General features: G+C 39.4%; 1 protein-coding gene across 18 annotated transcripts in view; it reads left to right on the top strand.

Moving 5' to 3' along the window:
* Positions 1-25,902, top strand: part of SYNE1 (spectrin repeat containing nuclear envelope protein 1) — a 470,951-nt gene that overhangs the window by 262,937 nt on the left and 182,112 nt on the right. For all 18 annotated transcript variants that reach the window (XM_078447468.2, XM_078447476.2, XM_078447472.2 and 15 more), the window contains 14 exons: positions 1,444-1,761; positions 2,682-2,837; positions 2,993-3,163; positions 3,767-4,093; positions 5,350-5,502; positions 6,230-6,397; positions 8,323-8,499; positions 11,357-11,503; positions 13,017-13,142; positions 14,603-14,779; positions 15,723-15,988; positions 18,374-20,534; positions 24,949-25,286; positions 25,477-25,621. In XM_078447468.2, the coding sequence (XP_078303594.2) occupies positions 1,444-1,761; positions 2,682-2,837; positions 2,993-3,163; positions 3,767-4,093; positions 5,350-5,502; positions 6,230-6,397; positions 8,323-8,499; positions 11,357-11,503; positions 13,017-13,142; positions 14,603-14,779; positions 15,723-15,988; positions 18,374-20,534; positions 24,949-25,286; positions 25,477-25,621 (4,830 nt within the window). The remainder of the gene's footprint in view (positions 1-1,443; positions 1,762-2,681; positions 2,838-2,992; positions 3,164-3,766; positions 4,094-5,349; positions 5,503-6,229; positions 6,398-8,322; positions 8,500-11,356; positions 11,504-13,016; positions 13,143-14,602; positions 14,780-15,722; positions 15,989-18,373; positions 20,535-24,948; positions 25,287-25,476; positions 25,622-25,902) is intronic.

Raw genomic sequence — 25,902 nt, 5'->3', positions numbered from 1 at the left:
ATATGGAAAAAGTGATATAGTGGGAGGATTAATAAATTTAGGGCAAGGACCAGTAAGCTACAACCTATGGCCGTGATACTTACATTTTAAACATTTAATTGTAAATACATTTACAATTTAAATTTAAAGTTTTATTGGAACACAGCCTTACCCATTCACTTATGTATCATTTATGGATACTTTTGTGCTGCAGTGGCAGAGGTAAGTAGTTACAGCAGAGACTGTATGGCCTGCAAAGCCTAAATGTTTACTATTGTGTTCTTTATAAAAAAAAAAAAAAAAAAAAAAAAAAAGTTTGCCAATCCTGAATTAAGAGAAAGTATTATACAAAGTTAAGTTTTTTAAAAAACTATGAATTTTGGAATAAAATTTCTGTTGGTGGACATTTTGATTAGTATTTCACCATATATCTTGTTCTTTTCCACTTATAAAACATTCACATTACAACATTCTTAGAGTGGCATCATAGCTAAGAAAAAAAGCATCCATTTGTTTGAACCATATGACATGGCTATCTTTGTGGATTAAAAAGATGGTCAGCGCAATTTCAAATGGCTTGAACTTATATTGAAGATTTAAAAAATACTACTGTATTTTAACTAAAAATGTTGGTACTTCTAACATTCTTAATGCGATTTCACTGGGTTCCTTTCAATTTTAGATGATCAGATCAAGTAACGGTATAGATTCCTTATACATTAGATATACAAGTATATAACATTCTTTTGCCAACCTCCTTAAGGAGATGAGTTTTTCTTTCTATAAAAAGTACTGTTTGCTCTTTAAGGCTTCGTTCATACCAAATTTGTAGGGTAAATCTTTGGGGCTTATGCTCTGGTGGAAGAAAAGGTATTTTGTACCTGCGAGCAGCTACGGGGCAGTTATGAAGATTGGCCTCCCGGGTTTGTATGCCCTGTACTCTCCAGGTCCAACTTCTCTTGACCATCACGTTCCCTAGAACAGCTCTGGCAAAGGATCTCTCCTAGCAAAACAAAGGGTCCATGGTTCCTTTCTCAGCCACAGTATAGACTGACCCCATTAATGTCAAAGCAAGAAGCCTTAGGCCTTTTTGTAGTTTATGAGCCATAAGAAGATTTGGTTATTCTTTTAAATAAAACCCCTTTAATCACAGGTATTTTTGCCTGAAAGCTGAAAAGCCAAATTTCAGAAACCTTCTAAGACGGTGAAGACAAATGTTGGAGTATACGTGTGTGTAAATTTGTGTGTTTGTGCATTAGGATTATTTTACTGGAAATACTTCTGAGTCTTCTGACTTGAGAAATGATGTTCAGTGTTAGGTGCACATTTCTTGTAAGATCGAGAATAAAATAAGGATTTTCTAATGTGAAGTTCAAGCTGGCACTGTTGACTTGGGTGAGACATGATAACTTGTACAGGTGTAAAATATGAATGAGGTGTGACAGCCACACGTTTCCCCCACAGGAGCTACAGGTGCACTGCGCCGAGGGGCAGGTGCTGTTGAATTCGGTGCTACACACCAGGGAGGAAGTGATCCCATCCGGCATCCCTCAGACAGAAGACCGGGCTTTAGAATCCCTCCGGCAGGACTGGCAGGCTTACCAGCAGAGACTGTCTGAGACCCGGACTCAGTTCAACAATGTGGTCAACAAACTGAGGCTGATGGAACAAAAGTATCAGCAAGTAGACGAGTGGCTCAAAACACTGGAGGACAAAGTGAGTCTCAGGACTGGACGTCAGTCTAACCGGGCAGCCAAGGAGATACAGTTACATCAGATGAAGGTACAAAGTCTATCAGTTCTTGGTCTTTGTCAAAGTAGCAATGACCTTGCATAGTGTGTTTCTTTAAAATATTCAGTAACTCTTGTCCAAGGTTTAAATTTTGCAAAACCTCTTTCTGCTTACAAAAATGGATTACTTTATGGAACATTTTTCTAACAGCAAATACTCAATAGAATCCTAAATTAGTCTTTAATAAAATATAATTTAATGAAATAGTTTGTATTTTCTTCCCATACCCTATTACCTTGCTTCGTCAAGATATATGAATGATTTATGAAATGAATCATTTAAGTTTATGGCTATGATTTGAAATTGCTCTAATGTAGTGCATTGAAATAATACTTGATAATTAGTTTTATTCTAACTTTTATGCAAATTCAGTAGGCATGATCAAAATAATACTTAGGCCTTTGGAATTTCTTATCGTTATTCATCCAGTTTAAAATTTATCTGAGTACAACAGAAGACATAAAAATATATGTGACTCTGTCTTTTTTAAAAAAACGTTTCGAGCCAGTCTAATACATAAAGTATTCAAACTCATAAAGGGTATGGTTTTTATTGTGTTATTATAATACAATTTTTCATGAAGGTTATATATGACACATTTTCAAAATTATATCTCAGAGTAAATATATTCTAAACATACACTAAAATCATTTTATATATTAATGATGATTTTATATATTTTTTTCTTATACTGAAGTGTAATATATACAGAAAAGTGCCCAAATAAGAAGGGTATAGTTTTTATATCATTTTTCATAAGGGACATATAGTATATTTTCAAAGTTGTGTCGCAGAATAAATATATTCTGAACATACACTGACATCATTTCCTATTATGAAGATACATACATTTGTCTTACACCCTAATGCCTAAGATTGACCCGGTTCCTGCAACATTTACATCGTTTCAGAAGTGGCACGAGGAAGTCATCGCGTACAAAGATGAAGTTGAGGATGTGGGCGCCAGAGCTCAGGAGATGCTGGACGAGAACCATGTGAGCAGCAGCATGGGCTGTCAGGCCACCCAGCTCACTTCCAGATACCAGGCCCTTCTTCTCCAAGTGCTGGTGAGTGCATCACCAGCTGCTCACGACCGGCCAGCACATTTCACAAGCAGAAATCTTCTCCCTTCCTTCAACTTCTGGTGAAGACACACATTTATCAAGAAAGGCCCTGGTACAGGTCTCTAATTTCCTGTCCAATTCTGTTTTTCCTTTTAAAGGAACAGATACAATTCCTGGAGGAAGAGATCCAGAGTTTGGAGGAATCAGAATTATCCCTAAGTTCCTATTCTGATTGGTACAGCTCCACTCATAAAAACTTCAAGAACGTGGCCACCAAAATTGACAGAGTAGATAAAGCGACGATGGGGAAAAAAATGAAGACGTTGGAGGTAGGCGGGCATACGCTGGACTTGTCTCCCAACCTCTGTTCTTGCACCCTGTTGGCCCTTTCCCCCGCACAGGTATTGGGAGCATGTGTGCTCATCCTGTTCCCCAGGAGGAGTGATGGTCTGTGGCTCACTCTTCCCTCCAAATATTATGTTGTAATCTCTGTAAGGCCAAAAGTTGGCTTTCGTTGATTTGTGATGTGATTTTACCTGAATGACTCAGACTTTGTTGCTCAGGTCTGAATTCCAGTTTGACGCTTAATTAAAAAAAAATTATCTCAAATTCATGGCACCATGTATTAACAAAAGAGTTTTCACTCAGATCTTTAGGAATACTACTGAGGATGAGAAGAAGGTCAGGTTTTTGTTTTTGTTGCTGTTGCTTTAAGTCTCTGATTTGGAAATAATATATTGTTCAAGACTTGTTAAAACCTATATTGAAGTAAGGAAAAGAGGACTCTGATTCCTGGCCGGTCACATCGGGTTACAAAACTTCAACAGTGTATTTTAAGGGGAAACTCGAGAATGGAACTTGAAAGCCTTTTCTTTAAAAGGAAAGAAATAATACTAACTCTCTATTTGCTTCCTGCTCCCTCTCTTCCTCAGGGTTTGCTAAAAGACATGGAGAAAGGCCACAGTTTGCTGAAATCAGCCCGAGAGAAAGGAGAGAGGGCTCTTAAATACTTGGAGGATGGCGAGGCAGAGATGTTAAGGAAAGACATCCATGAGCATGTGGAGCAGTTGAAGGAACTGACCAGCACCGTCCGGAAAGAGCACATGACTCTGGAAAAAGGCCTTCTCTTAGCAAAGGAGTTCTCGGATAAATATAAAGCACTAACTCAGTGGATATCAGAATACCAAGAAATTCTACACACTCCTGAAGAACCCAAAATGGAATTATATGAGAAAAAAGCTCAGTTATCTAAATACAAGGTAGGATGCCGTTCCTCATTGACAAATGCTCGGGGAGGTCACGCCTGTAGGACTGGGTGGAGGAACATGATTCCTGGTGTGTGTCACCCTTCGTGGGTGCTGGAAAATGTCCTTAACATGTCTGTTCTACTGGCGGTGAGTGATGTAGATTTATTTGGCTAGATGTGCCGCATCAGGCTTAGTCCTCCATTCGGGAATCATACCTGCTTGATACTCAGATTGCATCACTAAATGGCGATCTTTTCTGATAGCCTGATTCAGGTATATGGGTACCCGAGATAAATCTTCCTAGCATCAGGATCTCATACGAATGAATTTTATCTCTTTTGTATGGAGTCTTTCCTTCACGTTGTGGTACCCAATGCCCATAAGCTGATCTGTGGTAAGTTGAGAATGAGATACCACATTTGTAAGAAAATAAGTTCTAATTAACCACCGGTAGCTTCACATTTTAGAAATTAATTTTTGAAAGAATAAGTGGTGATATGGATACAGCTATACATGACATATAGATAGACATAGGTATTTCACCTGCTCAAATGTTGAAACAGTTCATTGAGGCTTATATGTAGAATAATATGTGTGGAATACATTTGACCCAACTTATTTGGCAACAGTTTTTAAGTGTTACAGCGTGGTGGCTTGCCTCACAGCTTTTCCTTTCCGAAGCGTTTCTTCCTCCAGCCATATGTCTATTCCTGTCCTGGGTTTTTCTGCCAAGGGTAACAGTGTGCCTTTGAAAATGCCACCTAAGCATCACAACCGGTTTTCCTCCCTCCCCCTCACTGAGCTCTTGATATATTTAAATAGCACGTTTAGCCTGTTATAGCAATGTCGTTGCTGGAATCCGTCCCTCTAACTTCACATCTAGCTCAAGCTGCAGTTAATTGCATGAATCCAAAGTCAAATGATAACACCTCGCTGCCTTTTGTATTGAGTTTTTTTTCCTCCAGTGGAAGAAATGAGGTGGAAAACAGAAATATGAACTATGTTAAATTTAGCCAAGGGTACACCTTTTCCATACATCCCTCTCCACATGTGTATGGCTATGTGATGTGTTACTTTTATTCTGTATTTTAAAACTTTATTAATCATAAAGATTATTCTCTAATGTTTCACACTTATTGATTTATAAAAATATCTATGAGATCTTTATTTGAGGTAGATAGTCTCACACACGGCACAGACATATGTATATATTTACTTTGATCACATAGATGAGCTGGCTTTTTTTTTTTTTTCCTTTGTCATTCAAGTCACTTCAACAAATGGTGCTGTCCCATGAACCATCAATAAAATCAGTGAGAGAGAAAGGTGAAGCTCTCTTGGAGTTGGTGCAGGATGTCACTTTAAAGGACAAAATGGATAAACTTCAAAGTGATTACCAGGACCTCTGTGGTGCGGGAAAGGTAAGGTGAAACCAGAAATTCACTAAAAATGTGACTGGGGCGCCTGGGTGGCTCAGTCGGTTAAGCGTCCAACTTCAGCTCAGGTCATGATTTCGCGGTTCGTGAGTTTGAGCCCCACGTCAGGCTCTGTGCTGACAGCTGGGAACCTGGAGCCTGCTTTGGATTCTGTGTCTCCCTCTCTCTCTGCCTCTCCCCTGCTCGTGCTCTCTCTCTCTCTCTCTCTCTCAAAAATAAATAAACATTTAAAAAACTTTTTTTAAAATAAGTAAAAATGTGCTTATTTGCCAAAAAGGAGTTTTGACTTTATTTCTCAGAATATTAAGGGCTCGTATGAGTCAGGCTTTTTCCTTTTATCCAGATAGGGATTTATTTTATTTATTTTTAAAGTTCATTTATTTATTTTGGGGGTGAGTAAGGGCAGAAAGAGAGAGAAAGAGAGAATCCCAAGCAGGCTCCGCCCTGTCAGCTCAGAGCCCGACTCAGGGCTTGATCCCAGAAACCGTAGATCATGACCTGAGCCAAAATCAAGAATCAGACACTCAGGTGCCCCTCAGATGGGGATTTTAAGTTGTGTGAAGATTCTTTGTGTTTTTTCTGCTCCTAGTAATTTTTTGAAATACGTAACTGTACTTACCGTATGAGTTGCACTGGGTTTTAAAAAATATAAGGCAGTCATGAGTAGATTTTTGCCTTGAAGTTCATCTCTAATGTGTGCCTGGCTTTACAGGAGCACGTCTGCAGTCTTGAGACGAAAGTCAAAGACCATGAAGATTATAACAGTGAGCTCCAAGAAGTAGAAAAGTGGCTGCTACAGATGTCAGGCAGACTGGTGGCGCCTGACCTCATGGAGACAAGCAGTCTAGAGACAATTACCCAGCAACTGGCTCACCACAAGGTACGCCTGTCTCTAACATGCTGAAGAATGCAGGGTGGCTTTAACAGCTGTGCTCTTGTGTGTGTGTGTGTGTGTGTGTGTGTGTGTGTGTGTGAGAGAGAGAGAGAGAGAGAGAGAGAGAGAGAAAGAGCGTGAGCACACATCTCTGGATCATAACAACTGTACTTAAAGAATCAGGTCTGAGTTTCAAGAACATCTGATAACTGAGAACAGTGGAATTCAATATTTAAGTGAAGCGACAACAGTTCAATCCTGGCTTTCAACTTCTAGACACATCGTGGTGTTTTTCCCAGCTAATAGTTTCCCCCCAGCCCCCCAAAGAATTTAATGTTTCTAAAGTAATTTATCGAAGGAAGATATTAGCTTTATTTTAGAAAAGTGTGGCCAAAGATAGGGTACAGGAATAGTAATCATAAGGTGTCTGGATCCTGGCCAGACTCTGTTCTTCCTAGCCAGGGGAACTTAAACTCTCTGAGACTCCTCCTTTTGCTGTTCTCTAAAGGGCAATAAAGATACCAGCCCCATCACGGAGCTGTTGTGGTGTCATGGTCGTTACAGGAGATGATGTACACGAAAGCATTTTGTAAACCACGAAGCACGGTTACTGATATGCACTGTTCTGATCTTTATTATTATGTATTGGTAGTAATTATATGTGCCAGATGACAGATGTCATGCAGTCACAATTTTATGGAGCAACTTTGGTGACCTTAATGGGACACTGAATTTTAGTCATGATGTGCTCAATATGTAGTGTGTCTTAAGAAAGCCAGTTAACCTCTTCAGGCTGCAGGATGCCTTACGTTGAGGAGGAAATTTTATGTAGCAAATAAGAATAGAAAAGCAAGTACACAATATATTCTACTAGGCACCGAGGAAATGCCCTCAATAACCTCATGGTGCAGTGGTTCTATAACAACTCAAAGACAAACGGTTCTTTTCGATATGGTGTGTATGCGATAACCATTAACCCAGCACCAGTTCAGAACATGGTGGACTGTGGGCTGCTGAGATCCCATTAGAGTTTCTCTTAAGTATATCGACGTGTCAACCCAGGAAACCTGGTGTTGGAATGTGCCACTTGTCGCTAGTATTGTATCGCCGTAAGGAAATTAAAACCTGATTTGAAAAAGTTGGTTCCCCCTCTGTAAGGGATCTGTGAAAATGCTCACTGGAGACCACATATGGGGATGGGGGTGTGTACAAGCTGGAGTCAGGCAGAGTGGGGTCCAGAGCCCGGGGCCCTGCCATTTACTGATGATATGACTTGGAGCATGTTATATAACCTCTCTGTGCTTCAATCTCCTTAGCTGTAAAATGATGATGATAATATACACTTATTAGGGATATATACAGTTCCTAGACTATACCAGGTACTTAATAAATGGTGCATGGTAAATATTATTTTTATTACTATAAATACTATGTAATGTAAGTTAGGTATTATATAACTATAAATTACTAATAAGGCAGTCAATTATTATATCGTAGATATTATATTATTAATTAGATATTAGTAAATTAGATTAAGTAGTAATTGGGTTGTTTTAGATGTAAATTATACCAGAGTTATAATTTATAGAGCTGCAAAATGTATGGACACCCATTTTGCTGATAATAATACCATGGAACAGATATCTCTGTAACTGTATAGCTGAGGTCATCCATGAATTCACTCTCATCTTAACGGTTGCTGCATCATCCCTATATAACTTAATCTATTAAACTCATTACCTCTCCCCATGAGAGTATCGTTAAAAACAGATTTTTTGTTTGTGAATCTGGTTAGTAAGGCAACATGCAAAAGTCTTTCAAAAACATCATTAAACAGTGAAATGATTGATTTTAAACTTTTTTGATAAATTGGTTATTTAAAAACTAAAGGTGAAATTATGAGAACTCTGTATTTTTTTCCATTTTTTCAGGCAATGATGGAAGAAATTGCAGGTTTTGAAGACCGTTTGAACAACCTTAAAAGTAAAGGCGACAATTTGATCAGCCAGTGTGCAGACCACCTTCAAGCAAAACTAAAACAAAATGTGTACGCTCACCTGCAGGGCACTAAGGACAGTTACTCAGCTGTCTGCAGTACAGCTCAGAGGGTGAGTACCCCTAGAATATTCTAGAATGACAATGAATTAAAGAGGAAGTCTGTATAATCTAGAGCTTTTAAAAAATAACGTTGATCTTCAGTCTTCAGGATAACTTTGTTGCATTTCCAGATAGGAAATAGGACAATAGGTTTCATAGCCTCTGTGTGGACACACAATCACATATCACACATTTGATCGATGTGAAGATACTCAGTTTTCCCAATCCCTTTATTTCATAGATTGATTGTGAAAATTTTTAAAAATTTTGTTTTCTTTTGATTTGCACACTATCAATACTTATAATTTGCCATTTATTCTCTAACACCAAAGTAAGTTTATTCTGTGCTTTTCACAATAATTGTTTTCTGTTTAACTCTATGCCACCTAGGTTCTACTCCAATTCAACATTTTTATGAAATCATCTAGAACTTGGATAGGGGAGGGGGGCTTGGGTGGCTCAGTCGGTTAAGCGTCCAACTTCGGCTCAGGTCATGATCTCACAGTTCGTGAGTTCAAGCCCCACGTCGGGCTCTGTGCTGACAGCTGAGAGCCTGGAACCTGTTTTGGATTCTGTGTGTCCCCCCCCTCTCTCTCTGCCCCTCCCTGGCTCACACTGTCTCTCAAAAATAAACATTAAAAAAAAGAAAGAAATTGGATAGGGGTGCCTGTGTGGCTAAGTTGGTTAAGCATTTGACTCTTGACGTTGGCTCAGGTCATGGTCTCATGGTTGTGGGATCAAGCCCCACATTGGGATCCTCACTGAGCATGGAGCCTGCTTGGGATTCTCTTTCTCCCTCTCTCTCTGCCCCTCCCCCACTCATTCTGTCTCTCTCCCTCTGTCTCTGTCTCTTCCCTGCTCTCTCTCTCTCACAAAAATAAATAAATAAACTTAAAAAAAAGAAATTGGATAAAGGAGTTAGTATCAAATTTGAGACATAACTTAATGGGTGTTCTTTTTTTTTAAATTTTTTTTTAATGTTTATTTATTTTTGAGACAGAGAGAGACAGAGCATGAACGGGGGAGGGTCAGAGAGAGAGAGGGAGACACAGAATCCGAAACAGGCTCCAGGCTCTGAGTGGTCAGCACAGAGCCCGACGTGGGGCTCGAACCCACGGACTGTGAGATCATGACCTGAGCCAAAGTCGGACACTTAACCGACTGAGCCACCCAGGCGCCCCTTAATGGGTGTTCTTAATGGAATTCTTAATGTTATAGAAATAGTCTAAGATGGATAAGAATCACTCTTCTAACAAAAATTAGTTAAAATCAATGAATTGCTTTTTATCATTTCAGAATTTTTAAGTGGCATGGAAAAACGTCCATTATTTCTGTTAGTGGGCTAGCCAGTAAAAACTGGAGGTGTACACGTGACATGGGAAGAATGCTCTGTCTTCATCATGATTAAAAAAAGATGCTAGGTGATGTTAGTTGACTCACTGGACTTGAAAAATTCACATTCAAAAAATTAAGAAAGGAGTGGCTAGGACTCAGTTGGTTAAGCATCCAACTCGTGATTTTGACTCAGGTCATGACCTCAGGGTCCTGAGATTAAGCCCGCGTCAGGCTCTGTGCTGAGCCTCAGGAGTCTGCTTAGAATTCTCTCCCTCTCTCTCTCTGTCTCTCTCTGTCTCTCTCTCCCTCTGGCCCTCTCCCCTGCACACCAGAAAGTTCCATGCTGTTTTATTTCATTTCACTCCCTTTTTCCCTCTATGTCATCATCTGCAATTATTTGTTAGATTTACTTAATCCTTCAATAGAGATTTTTTTTGAACACTGATTTTGTAGCATGCATTTTCTACACATTAAGGATATTGTTTAATTGAAAAAAACTGGTAAATTTTCAAAGACAAACACATAATTTTAAAATAAATTTTTAAAAACTGGTGAAATTCCAAGAACATAATCAGAACCTTATAATTAATGTGTGTAAAATGATAAAGAAAACTAAACACCTTATCCCTTTTTAGTTCTGCTAGAATAAGAATAAATAAGAGACAGTTCCAATATCAGATGAAAATGGTGAATTTAACAGATGACAGAGAAAAGCAGAATTCATTGTTTCTCTTGTGTTAAAAGAAGAAAAGCCATGCTAACTTCATTTCCTTTTTTTTTTCTTTTCTTTCTTCTTTGTTTTTAATAGAATAGTTTGTTCAGAAAAACATTATAGGTATATTTCACCTTGATTCCAAGGAGACACGTAATAGTTTCTTAGTATGTCATTATGGATAAAATGGAAATTGGTTGGCTGGTTGAGGATTAATGAATTGAATAGACATACTAGAAGATGTTTGGATTACGATTATTGTTGTGCTGGAATACAACTTCTAAAATGAAATGACGGCATCCAACTTTCCCATTCTCTATGTTACAGTTTAGTTCCAATTTGACCATATTCTTAAAGCAGAAGTATTTGAATTAGAGAAATACTGGTTGCCTCTTCATGATGCGGTGTTTTATTTTTATGTTTAGTTTCTAGCTTAAACAAAACATACAATATTTATTCGATGGCGGTGGTGGGAGGGACTGCAAAAGCTCTGATTTATGTTTGGCAATTGACTTCAAAGGTTTCATGTATTCTACCCATTTCTATTGTTACATTAGCCCTGCCCACATTCTTTTCCTCTACTCAAGATATTATAACACGCAGGTTGAGAAGTGATAAATTAAAGATGGCCATTGAGCTTTGCCATATTTTGGAACATAAGCAGACTCCTTAGATGTGCATATGGCACTGGGGAGTCCTGTGGATAAAATCCATGTAAATGGCCTGGTCAGTGTCTCTCATTTGAGTCCGGTGATCTTTATAGAGATCAACAGAGATTTCCTGAACATCCTAATAACCGTCCCATGATTGTTTCGTCTCAGGTGTACCAGAGTTTGGAACATGAACTTCAGAAGCATGTTAGCCGACAAGACACTCTACAGCAATGCCAGGCCTGGCTCTCTGCAGTCCAACCAGATTTAAAGCCAACCCAGCACCCACCTCTGAGCAGAGCAGAAGCCGTGAAGCAGGTAATAGAGTCCTGAAAGTTTATGTAATACTGTGATTCACTCATTCAGTGAAATTGTGTTAAGTATTTACTATGTACCAAGTTGTGCTGACTCCTGAGGGCATAAAAGTATAAATAAAATCTGAGCTTCACTGAAAGAGCACAGGCAGTATAACTGAGGCATCAACTTTAATAACTACTCAGTATTACCATGGGTAACCATGGGTAAGTCACTTAATTTTTCTGAGCCCCAGGGTCCTCGTATGTAGTGATGATTGCAAGTATATTTACTTCTGAAGGTTTTGAAGAAATTCACGTGTCATACTGCAATGTACATGATTTGTAAACAGAAAGGAGGGGTGATTTTTTTCCCCACGGGATATTTGGCCATGTCTGGAGACAGTTTTGGTTGTCTCCACGGGGAGTGTTGGGGATGCTGTTGGGACCCACCAGGGAGACTGCTGAGCCCTGTGCTGAACAGGGCAGCCCCCACAGCAAAGATTCACTTGGCTTCAAATGTCAATAGTTCTGAGGTTGAAAAGGCATAGAGGCATAAATCCAACAAATTAGGATGTAGGGTCCACTCCCCTGTGAGGTCTTCCATGGTCTCCCCCCCACCCCCCACCCCCACCTCTTTGATCTTTGCTCCTACTGGGTCACTCCACACCAGTCTCAGGGCTTTGCATTTGCTGTGGATTCATCACCTGCAATGTTCTTTCCCCAGGGCATTACTGGCTCCCTCCCTGAACCAATTCCATTCCTCAGAGAGCTCTTGGAGGTATACTCCCCAAAGGAACAGCACCTCTTCATCCTACTTCCCTACTTTTACTCTGCTACATGTGTTTATCGCTACCAAACATTGCATTGCATGTTCATTTGTTTACGTATTATCTGTCTCTCTCATAAGAACATAAGCTTCATGGAAACAAGGGTTGTGTTTTGGGTACTGCAAACACAGTGTCTAACACAGAGCTTGCATAGACTCTGAGTCTCTTCACAGAAACACATCTCTCTGTGTTTCTGTGTATAGATTAAAGATCCACCCGGAGAGGCCTTCCTTAGGGCTATGGAAAGGGAAGACCACTGCAGGAAGTTTATGCAGAGGAAAAAAGCCCAGCCATCTTCATTTTTACTAAACTGGAATGAAGCTTACAAATGCATGATGACCTTTTCTTTCTGTCTCCAGAATGTGAGGAAGCAGGCTAGAGTAGGCTACTGATTCTTCCTCTGAAATGGAAGACAAGCTAGAATGTGAGCAGAGAATCTGGAAAGATGGTAGAAGTTTCTTGGGTGTTCTCTTTCCCAGACCATAATTACGTTGAGAAGCAGCCGCTGGGCAGATGGATCCCTGCCAGTGTGTTTTGAATTCCTTCCTGCGAATCACTAATATGCATCATTTATAACAAGGGTGAAAATACTGAGCATAGCAAGGTTATTTTTGGAATGTCAACAAGATACTACAAATGGTACAAATATTTGCTCTGTAAACATGGCATGTTTCTCTTTCACTCTGACAAGTTTGGGGTTGTTTCCAGGTCAAACACTACAGAGCTTTGCAGGAACAGGCAAGGACTTACTTAGATCTCCTCTGCTCCACATGTGACTTGTCAAGCTCTTTGGTGAAAACCACAGCAAAAGACATCCAAGAAACAGAGCAAATGGTAAAATGTTTAAAAATCACATTGTATTGGTCTGTTTTATTATATTCTCTTGCTTCAATGTTAGAAGTCAAAGAAAATATTTCCTTGGGTTATTCTTTCTGTTGGATTCTACAGCCATTATAATAAGTAGATATTTGAATTTCAACTAAATCACAGAAAGTAAGCACAAGGATACCGATGCCACTGAATTGGAACATTTAGTTGCATTGAACCACTCATCATTAGAGCCTCTTTCCGCTCTTTTCTCAATTGCCATTCTCTCTTCTTTTCTGATTTTTCCACTCCTTTTTGTTTTTCTTTTCTTTTTTTCCAACCTTTTCTTTAGATAATACTAAATATGAAAAGGATCCCTGATCCTTGCTTTATATTATGGATAGGAAAGAACATGCCATCTGTCCAGGCCCTTCTAATCCATCCACGGTGACTGAGGGTGGTGTTGAGAAGGATTCTGAAGCTGTGTCTGGGCTCATGTTGTGAGAACAACACGTTGTGAGAAGTCAGCAGTACTTGTCCGCAGCAGGTGCCAGCACAGAAACATGTTGTGAGAAGTCAGCTGTACTTGTCCGCAGCAGGTGCCAGCACGGAAGCTGTGTGTTCGCCAAGGCTGCCTTAAACGTGTTAAGGCCACACGCTTGGGTTTAAAACAAAAAAACTTAAAAAAGAGTCAGGTTTGATATTTAATTGACTAAATATTCACAGAATAGAAAAAGGATATAAAGGAAAAAAGTATGGGAGAAATTAAATAATTAATAATGTAGATATTAAAATCATTAGAATCGTGTGTGTTTTTTTTTAACTTTTATATTGTCAAAACAAATCTCTCCTTAAATCCCTATGAAAGATGATAAAATTCACATATCTTCTTAAAGACATTATTTACTGAGGAGCGCCTGGGTGGCTCAGTCAGTTAAGCGTCCGACTTTGGCTCAGGTCCTGATCTCACAGTTCGTGGGTTCGAGCCCCGCATCGGGCTCTGTGCTGACAGCTCAAAGCCTGGAGCCAGCTTCAGATTCTGTGTCTCTCTCTCTCTCTGCCCCTCCCCCACTCATGTTTTCTCTCTCTCTCTCTCTCTCTCTCTCTCTCAAAGATAAATAAATGTTGAAAAAAATTCAAAAAAAAGAAATTATTTACTGAAATAAATTATACAGTTTCAAAAGTCAGTGAAGGCAATCTAAAAATACATCCAACACTTACTTGGTGTCTTGTAAGTATCAAGAAATGCACAATCAAGAGCAATATAAGTCTTTTCTAGTTAACCCCAAGACCGAGTTCATGAGTCAGTCAAGCAGATATGTCTACTGAAATGCCCAATGTAAAAAAACAGCTTTGACCTAATACGTTGTTAAAACTTCCAGAGCTTTACAACTAATTGAAATCATATGGCATAAGTCTTAGACATTTAAAGTCTTCAGAAAATCTTAATATAAAACCTACTTTTCTTGCCTCTGTGTTCTCTCAAGATTGAGCAAAGGCTTGTCCAGGCCCAGAACTTAACTCAGGGCTGGGGAGAGATCAAGCACATGAAGGCTGAACTTTGGATTTACCTCCAAGATGCTGACCAGCAACTACAGAACATGAAGAAGAGGCACTCAGAACTGGAGTTAAACATTGCACAGAACATGGTTTCCCAAGTGAAGGTAGGAATTCATGGGGTCCAGGGGAGATAAAGGCGACTATGACCTATGACCAGCTTATGTCAGTCACTCCTTCAACATTAGTATAGCTATTTAAGGAAGGAGATAGAATCAGAATAACCTTGATTCGAAGCCAGGAAAGGACAGACGAGAAAGTAAATATTTAAATATATTCTCAGGGCTACAGTTAGCTACTTGGATTGAAGGACGTTCACTAGGTAGTTCGTTTCTGAACAAAACAGCTGCGGTTTAGCCGAAAGAGCCAGAAGACTCTGCCACTAAACAAACGTGAAGCCTTATTATTTACTAGCCTTTCGCCACAATATTGCTAAAACTGTAGGATTGTAAATGTATCAATTAATTAAATGTATCTAACCTATAAAATATGTATTAATATATGATTAATGTGAAATATAATATAAATAGGATTTATATTATAGTTTAAATATAATAGAAAATCATTTAAAGTATATTAACTTGATTAGAAGTTGTACCAGATTTTTGACAAACTTCAAGATTTATTTTTGTCTGTGATAGTGAGCCATTTATATTTTCTACTGGAACATTGTTTGCATATGCAGAAAAAAAAGAATAGAGATACATTTTTTTCTCAAAAAATTTTTAGAAAACTAGGGCTGCACTTAAAGATGAAATACTACCTTTTTTCCCTTAATGACTGCAGTATTGTTTCAGTTTTTCTTTATACTTCTCAAAATAACATAGCAAAGGAAAATACCACAGTTACCCTTTGATTCGTACATACTTGAAAATATTCATAAAGAGCTACGATTTTTAGATTTCCTCTTTGTCCTTCATGACCCCTTCATTCTACCTTCTCCAGCTACTTGAAGTGTGTGAAAATATTATGTCTCTGTCTCACTCTGTGTTTACTGGGGGCATGGGAGGCTTATTACATCTAATCTATTTTGTTGTTGTTATCCTTCAGGATTTTGTTAAGAAGCTACAATGTAAGCAGGCATCAGTGACCGCGATTACAGAAAGGGTGAATAAGTTAACCAAGAAGCAGGAGTCTCCTGAACACAAGGAAATAAGCCATTTAAATGACCAGTGGTTAGATCTGTGCCTTCAGGCTAATAATCTGTGCTTGCAAAGGGAAGAAGATCTTCAGAGAACAAGAGATTACCATGACCGTATGAATGTTGTTGAAGAGTTCTTAGAAAAATTCACTACAGAATGGGATAACTTAGCCAGGTAACAGCATTTCTCCAACGGCTCACCAAAACGCTAAGCCGGAAATGTCCTCCTTTTTATAAAAATCAAAAATGTCTTACAATTTAAACATCCTATTGTCTGTCGTTGTAAATACTGATGAAACATTATTAAGAACCTCATGTTGTCCTGTAGATACAGAGTCATGGTTTTCCTCACTCGGTGTTAAACGTAACCAGTGAGTAAAAGGAAGATGTTTGAAAAAAAGCACCATTTTCTGCCATGACCTGAAGAGACATTCCAAAGACTGTTACACGGTGACTTCAAAGAATATCCCAAGAATATGTCTAGTTTTGTTTAATTATCAGCTATGAGACTATCATCAATTCATGAAATGAATCCTTCTTGAATCTCTGTATTCCATAGGTTTCTTATCATTTCCGTAAAGTGTTACATACTATATAATTCAGTCAAGTTTCCTTGTACTTTTGGAATTCTAGAAATTAGTGAACAATCCAAATTCAATCAGTGTGTGTCCTTTGTGATTTTGTAGCAATCGAACCCCTCTTACCTTGTTTGAAAAGGATTTCCTTCTTCCCTACATATACTGGGTCATCATATATAAACTTCTGATCACTGTAATTGTTAAAATCCACACTTCTTCTGCCTAGATTTATTAATTTGTACCAATTAAAACTGAAGACATTATTCTAAAAATTTTTTTAACGTTATTTTTTTTTTGAGAGAGAGTGAAAACAGAGCACAAGCGGGAGAGGAGCAGAGAGAGAGCGAGACACAGAATCCGAAGCAGGCTCTAGGCTCTGGGCTGTCAGCACAGAACCTGACGCAGGGCTCGAACTCACGAACTGCGAGATCATGACCTGAGCCAAAGTCAGACGCTTAACCGACTGAGCTACCCAGGCGCCCCTAAAAACATTATTCTAGATATAAATTATAGTGCTTTTTCTGGAAGGAGGTACACTATTTTCTGATTTGTTTACCTTTCCTTGATGCTCAGCATTCTACAAGTCTTTGAGACAAATCCAGCCAGTATCAGTAAAAACCCTTATTTTGGGTTTGTAATACGCTCCTCCATCTGGTTGACACAGGTACCTCAGACTTCCTAAGTCCCCAACACAACTCATCATACTACGTCCCAGCCCTGTTCTTTATGCTTCAGAACTCATTGTTTAGTAATTGAAAGAGACTTATAAGATTTCTTTTATCACATGTGTTTTGTAGTCAAAGGGTTGAGAGTTCTTTACATTTCACACTTACTTTTAAAGATTCCTGATGACAAGCAAACAATACCTAAGTACATAGATGAGTAGCTATTAGAGTTATTGGTTATATCTTACAGATTAAACTATCTAGTGCTTTATTGTTGGAGCTTCTTCTCATAGGAGAGCATATAATTCATGAATGACTTATTCATTTCTTTTAAGAATGCAGTAGATTGGTGTGCTTGGGTGGCTCAGTTACGTGTCTGACTCTTGATTTTGGCTCAGGTCATGAGATTAAGCCCCGTGTTGGGGCTCAACATGGAGCCTGCTTAGGATTCTCTCTCTCCCATTCTCTCTGCCTCTCCCCTGTTCATTCTCTCTCTCTCTCTCTCTCTCTCTCTCTCTCTCTCTCTCTCTCTGTCAAAAAAATGCAGATCAGTGCTAGTCAATATTTAGTGTTTACACAAATCATCCGGGGATGTTGTTAATATGCAGATCATGTTCAACTGATAAGAGCCAGAGGTAGAAGCTAAAAGTTCAGGTCAGATGTGATGGGAGGGCAGTATTAGCCTGAAGAAGAAGCACAGAGAAGTATCTAAGCAACTTGTTTTGGTGCAGCTTCTGATATAGAAATATATGAGACATTGGATCAGATGGACTTGACAGATATATTTAGAACTCTGCATCCCAAAGCAACAGAGTATACTTTCTTCTCGAGTGCACATGGAACATTCTCCAAGGTAGATCACATACTGGGTCACAAAGCAGCCCTTCATAAGTATAAAAGAATTGAGATCATACCATGCACACTTTCAGACCACAATGCTATGAAACTTGAAATCAACCACAGGAAAAAGTCTGGAAAACCTCCAAAAGCATGGAGGTTAAAGAACATCCTACTAAAGAATGAATGGGTCAACCAGGCAATTAGAGAAGAAATTAAAAAAATATATGGAAACAAATGAAAATGAAAATACAACAATCCAAACGCTTTGGGATGCAGCGAAGGCAGTCCCGAGAAGAAATATATGGGTCTTATATTCCATAATAATCACAGAACCTCTTCAATAAACCGTGAACTGAGCTGCTGTAAGCTAAGAACACCCACTTAAAGAAAATGTTGAAGTGTAATTTAACATGGTAGGAACGACCATAGATATTCACTGAAACTAATTTGTCTTTGTATCTTTCAATGTACTGACAGGTCCGATGCAGAGAGTACAGCCGTCCACCTAGAAGCTTTGAAAAAGTTAGCGCTCGCACTGCAGGAGAGAAAGCAGGCTGTGGAGGATCTGAAAGATCAAAAGCAAAAAATGATAGAACATCTGAATTTAGATGACAAAGAATTAGTCAAAGAGCAGACAAGTCACCTCGAACAACGCTGGTTTCAGCTTGAGGACCTCGTTAAAAGGAAACTCCAAGCGTCAGTCACCAACCTGGAGGAGTTAAATGTGGTGCGGTCCAGGTTTCAGGAGCTAATGGAGTGGGCAGAAGAACAGCAGCCCAACATCGCTGAGGCCCTTAAGCAGAGCCCCCCACCCGATACGGCCCAGAACCTCCTCATGGACCACCTCGCCATCTGCAGTGAACTGGAGGCCAAACAGATGCTCCTGAAATCGCTCATAAAGGATGCTGACAGGGTGATGGCTGACCTGGGCCTGAATGAGCGGCAGATCATCCAGAAAGCCCTTTCTGATGCACAGAGACATGTGAATTGCCTCAGCGACTTAGTGGGCCAGAGACGAAAGTACTTAAACAAGGCCTTGTCCGAGAAAACCCAGTTCCTCATGGCGGTGTTCCAGGCAACCAGCCAAATTCAACAACACGAGCGGAAGATAATGTTCCGTGAACACGTCTGCCTGTTACCGGATGATGTGAGCAAACAAGTCAAAACATGCAAGAGTGCGCAAGCCAGCCTCAAGACGTACCAAAACGAGGTCACTGGACTTTGGGCTCAGGGTCGTGAATTAATGAAAGGAGCCACAGAGCAGGAAAAGAGTGAAGTACTGGGTAAGCTTCAGGAATTACAGAGTGTCTATGACGCCGTTTTACAAAAGTGTAGCCATCGGCTCCAAGAACTAGAGAAAAGTTTGGTTTCTAGGAAACATTTTAAGGAAGATTTTGATAAAGCCTGTCACTGGCTAAAACAAGCAGATATTATTACATTTCCTGAAATCAACCTAATGAATGAGAGCGCTGAGCTGCACGCCCAACTGGCCAAATACCAACACATTCTTGAACAATCTCCAGAATATGAAAATCTCCTACTTACGCTGCAGAGAACTGGGCAGGCCATATTGCCATCGCTGAATGAAGTCGATCATTCCTACCTCAATGAAAAGCTAAATGCTCTTCCCCTGCAATTTAATGTAATCGTTGCCTTGGCTAAAGACAAGTTCTATAAAGTCCAAGAAACAATTCTTGCTCGGAAAGAGTACGCTTCCTTGATCGACTTGACAACCCAGTCTCTGAGTGAACTTGAGGACCAGTTCTTAAAGATGAGCAAAGTCCCCACTGACCTGAGAGTTGAAGAGGCCGTGTCTCTTCAGGAAGGCTGCCGAGCCCTGTTGGGAGAGGTGGCCCGCCTCGGGGAAGCGGTGGATGAGCTGAACCAAAAGAAAGAAAGTTTTAGAAGTACAGGACAGCCTTGGCAGCCAGACAAGATGCTGCACCTCGTCACCTTGTACCACAGGCTGAAGCGACAAACAGAACAAAGGGTTAGCTTACTGGAAGACACCTCCAGTGCCTATCAAGAGCATGAGAAGATGTGCCACCAGCTAGAAAAACAACTGCAGGCTGTGAAAACGGAACAGTCCAAAGTGAATGAGGAGACGCTTCCCGCAGAGGAGAAGCTCAAAATCTATCACTCGCTGGCGGGAAGCCTTCAGGATTCAGGAATCGTGCTAAAACGAGTGACCGTGCATCTTGAAGATCTGGTTCCACACCTTGACCCCTTGGCTTATGAGAAAGCCAAGCAGCAGATCCAGTCCTGGCAAGAGGAGTTAAAAGTCTTGACTTCTGCCATTGGCGCAACGGTGACCGAGTGTGAGAGCCGCATGGTGCAGAGCATAGACTTCCAGACAGAGCTGAGCCGCTCCCTGGACTGGCTGAGGAGCGTGAAGGCAGAGCTAAGTGGGCCGGTGTGCCTGGACCTGAGCCTCCAGGACATCCAGGAGGAGATCAGAAAGACCCAGATTCATCAGGAAGAGGTCCAGTCCAGCCTGAGAATCATGAATGCCCTGAGTAACAAGGAGAAGGAGAAATTCACGAAAGCCAAAGAGCTCCTTTCTGCAGATTTTCAGCACACTCTTGCTGAGCTCTCAGAGCTGGATGGAGACGTTCAGGAAGCTTTACGCACCAGACGGGTTGGTTTACTAGGGCCTTCTCGTCCTGTTTTCCGCTCTGCTTATTTGTAAACAGTTGTGAGAAATTTCTTGGTTTTTATTTTGGGTTAAGATCGCTTCGTTCCGGAGTTCTTTTTCGATACTATAGTGAGTCATCTTCAACCTGACTTTTAAAAAGGTCCTGATTGTTTAGGTGCCTGGTATTAATCTCACAGGATTCCACATTGGCTTTTCCTTAGTTATAACACATACCTCAGTTGTCTCTCACCTTTAGAAGAGACAATACAAGATAGCACTAATATAATCATATTAATATAGTAATATGATCACGTATGAGTACGCTCATACTAAAATTAATTAATTAGAAATGAATAAGTAGAGATGCCTTTGTTAAACAATCTGAAGCCTGGTATTTCTAAGATTAGCGCTGGAGGCATTATGGAGAGCATGCAGTCCTGACCCCCTGCCGAGCCACGTTTCTTGTGGGGTGTCTCACCAATCGCCTCATCTCTTCACCCTTTCCTCCTCTGCTCTTCCTTCCCTGCAGCACAGCAAAAGCAAGCCTCGAAGGTTCGTCATGACTTTATTTGGGGATAACAAAGAAATGGGAGTATGCACAGAACTTCTCAGTTTGACCTCCCAGTTGCCCCTTGTTCTGGGGCCCGCAAATTCTATGTGTTCAAAAATAAGAAATATAAGAGCTCCCAGACTATTCTGTTCTGACTTATCCTTGGGACCTTTTTTTTTTTTTTTTTTCTCTCCCACATTTGTCCTCAGCCCCTGATTCTATGGGATTTCAGCCAGCCATTTAAGTAAAAGATGATTTTCTTTAGGATAACATAATAGCTAAAACTTTAGGGTAAAGCACACCTGAGTTTTAATCTCAGTTACTTGATCTTGGGCAAATTACTTACATCCCTTAAATCTCAGTTTCCGCTCCGGGGAAGAGGGATAATAATATTTCCCTCTTGGACTTCTATTCTCTGCGTAGGGCCTGGTGTAGACAGAAATAGCCCGCAGGGAATCTTAGCTATCACGTAACTTTATTTTCCACATACATTAAGGTTAACACTAAATAGATTTTTTTTTTTTTAATTTTAACATTTGGGTAAAATCTTACTAAACATCATCAGCTAAAGTTCTGACTTCTCAAACTATAGTCAATTTAGTGTATTTTTTCCCTTTCATGTTGATTCAAGGTCATTGTTAATTTTTTTTTTTTTTTTTTAAGTTCCCTATAGCTATAGCTATAGAGCATTTAACCTAGAGTGAAGAATCAGGACAGAAGTTACCTGGAGTTTTTATTCTCGAGAAACATCTGTTCTATAAGCTTGCATCTGTTGATCTGATGATTTCTGAACCAAAATCTTGAATCTGTTAAGGTGATCTTGTGATTGATAGTCTTAATTGATTATCTTGGCCCATTAACTAAAGGTTGTGGTTCCAGGGGCATTTCTAATCTCCACCATTGATTCTTTGCTTGTCCATACACATTCTTTCCTTATTAAGTGCCAATCTTGTATGTACTTTCTGTGTCTGCTTGTACAATGATGGCTTGTCTTGTCCAGTCACAGCTGGCTGGTTACAATGTTTCCTTTCCTTCTGGATTTGAATGGATTTCATTTTATGGGGTCCGCTTTCCATTCTTAAACTTTTCTGTTTCAGTCTCTATTCAAGACTTATGGGCCACTATTTTACTTCCAGAAATTGCTATTTAGTGTGGTGAACGCTAGTTTGGACATTTGGTGTTATTATACTTCCTTCTCCCCACCCCCATTTTTATTGAAGGTTAACTGACAAAACTGTAAGATATTTAAAGTATATAATGTAATGGTTTGAGATATGTAAACATTGTATAAAAATTTCCCCCATTGAGTGACTTAGTATATCCCGCACCTCACATTTTTGTTTTGGTGAGAACATTTAATTCCTAATGTCTTAGCAAATTTCAATGAACAATAGTGTTGTCCACTGTAGTCATCATGTTACACATTAGATCCTCAGACCTCATTGAACTTAAAACTAAAAATGTGCACCATCTTACCAACGTCCCCTATTTTTTTCCATCCCCCAAACCCCTGGCAACTACTTGTCTGCTTAATTTCTGTGATTTCAGCTTTTTTTTTTTTTTTTTTCCTTTAGATTCCACATGTCAGCAAGACCATGTGGTATTTGTTTCTCTTCCGTCTGGCTTATTTTGCTTAGCATTATACCTCCCAGGTTCATCCATGTTTTCTCAAATGACAGGATTTCCTTGTTTTTTAAATAATGTTCATAATACATGTTTTCTTTTCTTTTTTGTAGTTGAAGTATGGTCGATACACATTACATTAGTTTCAGGTATACAACATAGTAATTTGACAAGACTATATATCATGCTATGCTCACCATGAATGTAGTTACCCTCCGTCAGCATTCAACACTATTACAACACCACTGGCTATATTCCCTAAGCTTTTTACCTTTCATCCCCACGACTTACTCATTCCATAACTGAGAGCTTGTACCTTGCACTCTCCTTCACTTGTTTTGCCCATCCCCCCTGCCCACCTCTCTGGCGACCATCAGTTTATTTCTCTGTATTTAGGGGTGTGTTTCTGCTTTTTGTTTGTTTTTTCATTTGTTTTGGTTTTTGATTCTACATATAAGTGAAATCATATGGTATTTGTCTTTGGCTTATTTCACTTAGTATAATACCCTCTAGCTCCATCCATGTGGTCGCAAATGGCAACATCTCCTTTTGTTTTTACGTCTGGGTAGTATTCCATTGTGTATATATACCACAGCTTCCTTATCCATTCATCTGCTGATAGATGAATTTATCATCTATGGGTAGCTTGCATATCTTGGCTGCTGTAAATACTGCTGCTATAAACATAGGAGTGCATATATCTCTTGAGTCAGTGTTTTCATTTTCTCTGGGTTAATATTCAGTAGTGGAATTACTGGATTGTATGGCATTTCTATTTTTAACTTTTTAAGGAACTTCCACACTGTTTTCCGCAGTGGCTGCACCAGTATACATTCCCACCAACAGCGCATGAAGGTTCCTCTTTTTCTAAGTCCTTGGTAACACTTGCTATTTCTTGTCTTTTTGATGCTAGTCATTCTGACAAGTGTAAGGTGATATCTCATTGTGGTTTTCATTTGCAGTTCCCTAAAGATTAGTGAAGTTGATCATCTTTTCATGTGTCTGTTGGTCATCTGGATGTTTTCTTTGGAAATATGTCTATTCAGGTCCTCTGCCCATTTTAACTGGATTATTTGTGTGTGTGTTGGTGTTGAGTTGTTTAAGTTTTTAAAATATATTTTGGCTATTAGCCCCTAGTTGGATATATCACTTATGAATATCTTCCATTCAGTAGGTTGCCTTTGTGTTTTGTTGATCGTTTCCTTTGTTTTGTAAAAGCTTTTTATTTTGGTGCAGTCCCAACAGCATATTTTTGTTTTTGTTTCCTTTGCCTGAGGAGACATATCTAGAAAAATGTTGCCAAAGCCAATGTCAAAGAAATTACTGCCTATATTTTCTTCTTGGAGTTATATGGTTTTAGGTCTCACACCCAGGTCTCTAATCCATTTTTAGTTTATTTTTGTGTATCACATTTTCTATAGCCATTCATTAGTGAATGAACACTTAGGTTGTTTTCCTACCTTGCCTAGTGAAAAATGCTTCTCTCGACATGGGAGTACAGATATCTTTTTGAGATAATGATTTCATTTCCTTTGGATAAACACCCGGAAGTGGGATTGCTAGATTATATGGTGGTTCTATTTGTAGTTTCTTTAGGAACTTCCAAACTGCTTTCCATAGTGGTTGTTATTATACTTCCAGCCAAGTGAGGTATTATCTCACTTTGGTGAATATTCAATCTGTCACATCTTTCAAAGCATATATATTTTTACAAGAGAGAGAAGTTTCAGATACAGTCAAGATACCACTAATACATTTCTTTTTTTGTTAACGTTTTTTTTATTTTATTTTTGAGACGGAGAGAGACAGAGCATGAACGGGGGAGGGTCAGAGAGAGAGGGAGACACAGAATCCGAAACAGGCTCCAGGCTCTGACGGTCAGCACAGAGCCCGACACGGGGCTCGAACTCACGGACCGCGAGACCATGACCTGAGCCGAAGTCGGACGCTTAACCGACTGAGCCACCCAGGTGCCCCAGTAAATTTCTATTCCACTTCTGGCCTTGTTTATTTATTTTAACTGCCATAATAAAATCTTAATAAGAATAGCAGAAGGAAAAAAAAAAGATAATAATGAATCGCAGCCACCCCCTCCCCCCTCACAAAATCCACCAACGTATCAATTCATTTGTACACATATATCCACTTGACTGAGGACTGGAAAAGAAATGGAAAAAATTAAACTATTTATGGCAAATACATTGCAATTAAGAGTTGACTGTGTTTGCAATTACTGTCTTTCAGGCTGCCTTGACCCAAATATATAGTCAATGTCAGAGGTACTATCAAGTATTTCAAGCAGCGAACGACTGGCTTGAGGATGCTCATGAAATGTTACAACTGGCAGGCAATGGCCTAGATGTGGAGAGCGTAGAGGAAAATCTCAAAAGCCACGTGGAATTTTTTAGTACAGAAGATCAGTTCCATAGTAATCTGGAGGAGCTCCAGCACCTGGTAGCCAGCCTGGACCCACTCATCAAGCCAACTGGAAAAGAGCACCTAGCACAGAAAATGGCTTCCCTGGAAGAGAAGAGCCAGAGGATAATACAGGACTCACATGCCCAATTAGATCTCTTGCAGAGGTATTAGAGTTGTTTTAGTCTTTATATTTCAGTGAAATGAAGTTTCACATGGAAAAGAATATACCAGTGATGTCCATTAACACCTAAATTCCTTCTTCTTAAGTGTCATTAGACACACTGACATCAGAGCTCTGCATAGAAATGTGCGAGTTTATGTTGCTTACTGGCTTTTGTCTGACTTTTTTTCAAGATGTGCAGATCAATGGCAGAATTATCAGAAAGCAAGGGAAGAGGTTATCGAATTGATGAATGAGGCAGAAAAGAAATTGTCTGAGTTTTCTTTACTGAAGACTTCTTCCAGTCATGAAGCAGAAGAAAAGTTGTCAGAACACAAGGTTAGTATTGTTGTTTGAAATGTCCTTTCGTTGTAACTGTAATTATCATTGTCATATGAGACTTTCAGAAACAGGTCAATAAATTTTCATTTCCACCTGGATGCATTTAAATATGAGAAGAATGTTAAATATGAAAAGGATTCATTTAGCCACATTCCATAGCTTTTTGAACTTAATTAAATGCTATCACCTTTTAAGGATTCCTGTTGAAATGCATAGCTAGGTTTATAAAAAGACCTTCAGAGAAATTTGCTTCTGATAAGATGTGACACATAATAAAT

Source organism: Panthera onca, chromosome B2, assembly GCF_046562875.1.
Source record: "Panthera onca isolate mPanOnc1 chromosome B2, mPanOnc1 haplotype 2, whole genome shotgun sequence".
Lineage (NCBI taxonomy): Eukaryota > Metazoa > Chordata > Mammalia > Carnivora > Felidae > Panthera > Panthera onca.
The sequence above is the reverse complement of the archived record's forward strand: the minus strand, read 5'-3'. Positions and strand labels throughout refer to the sequence as shown.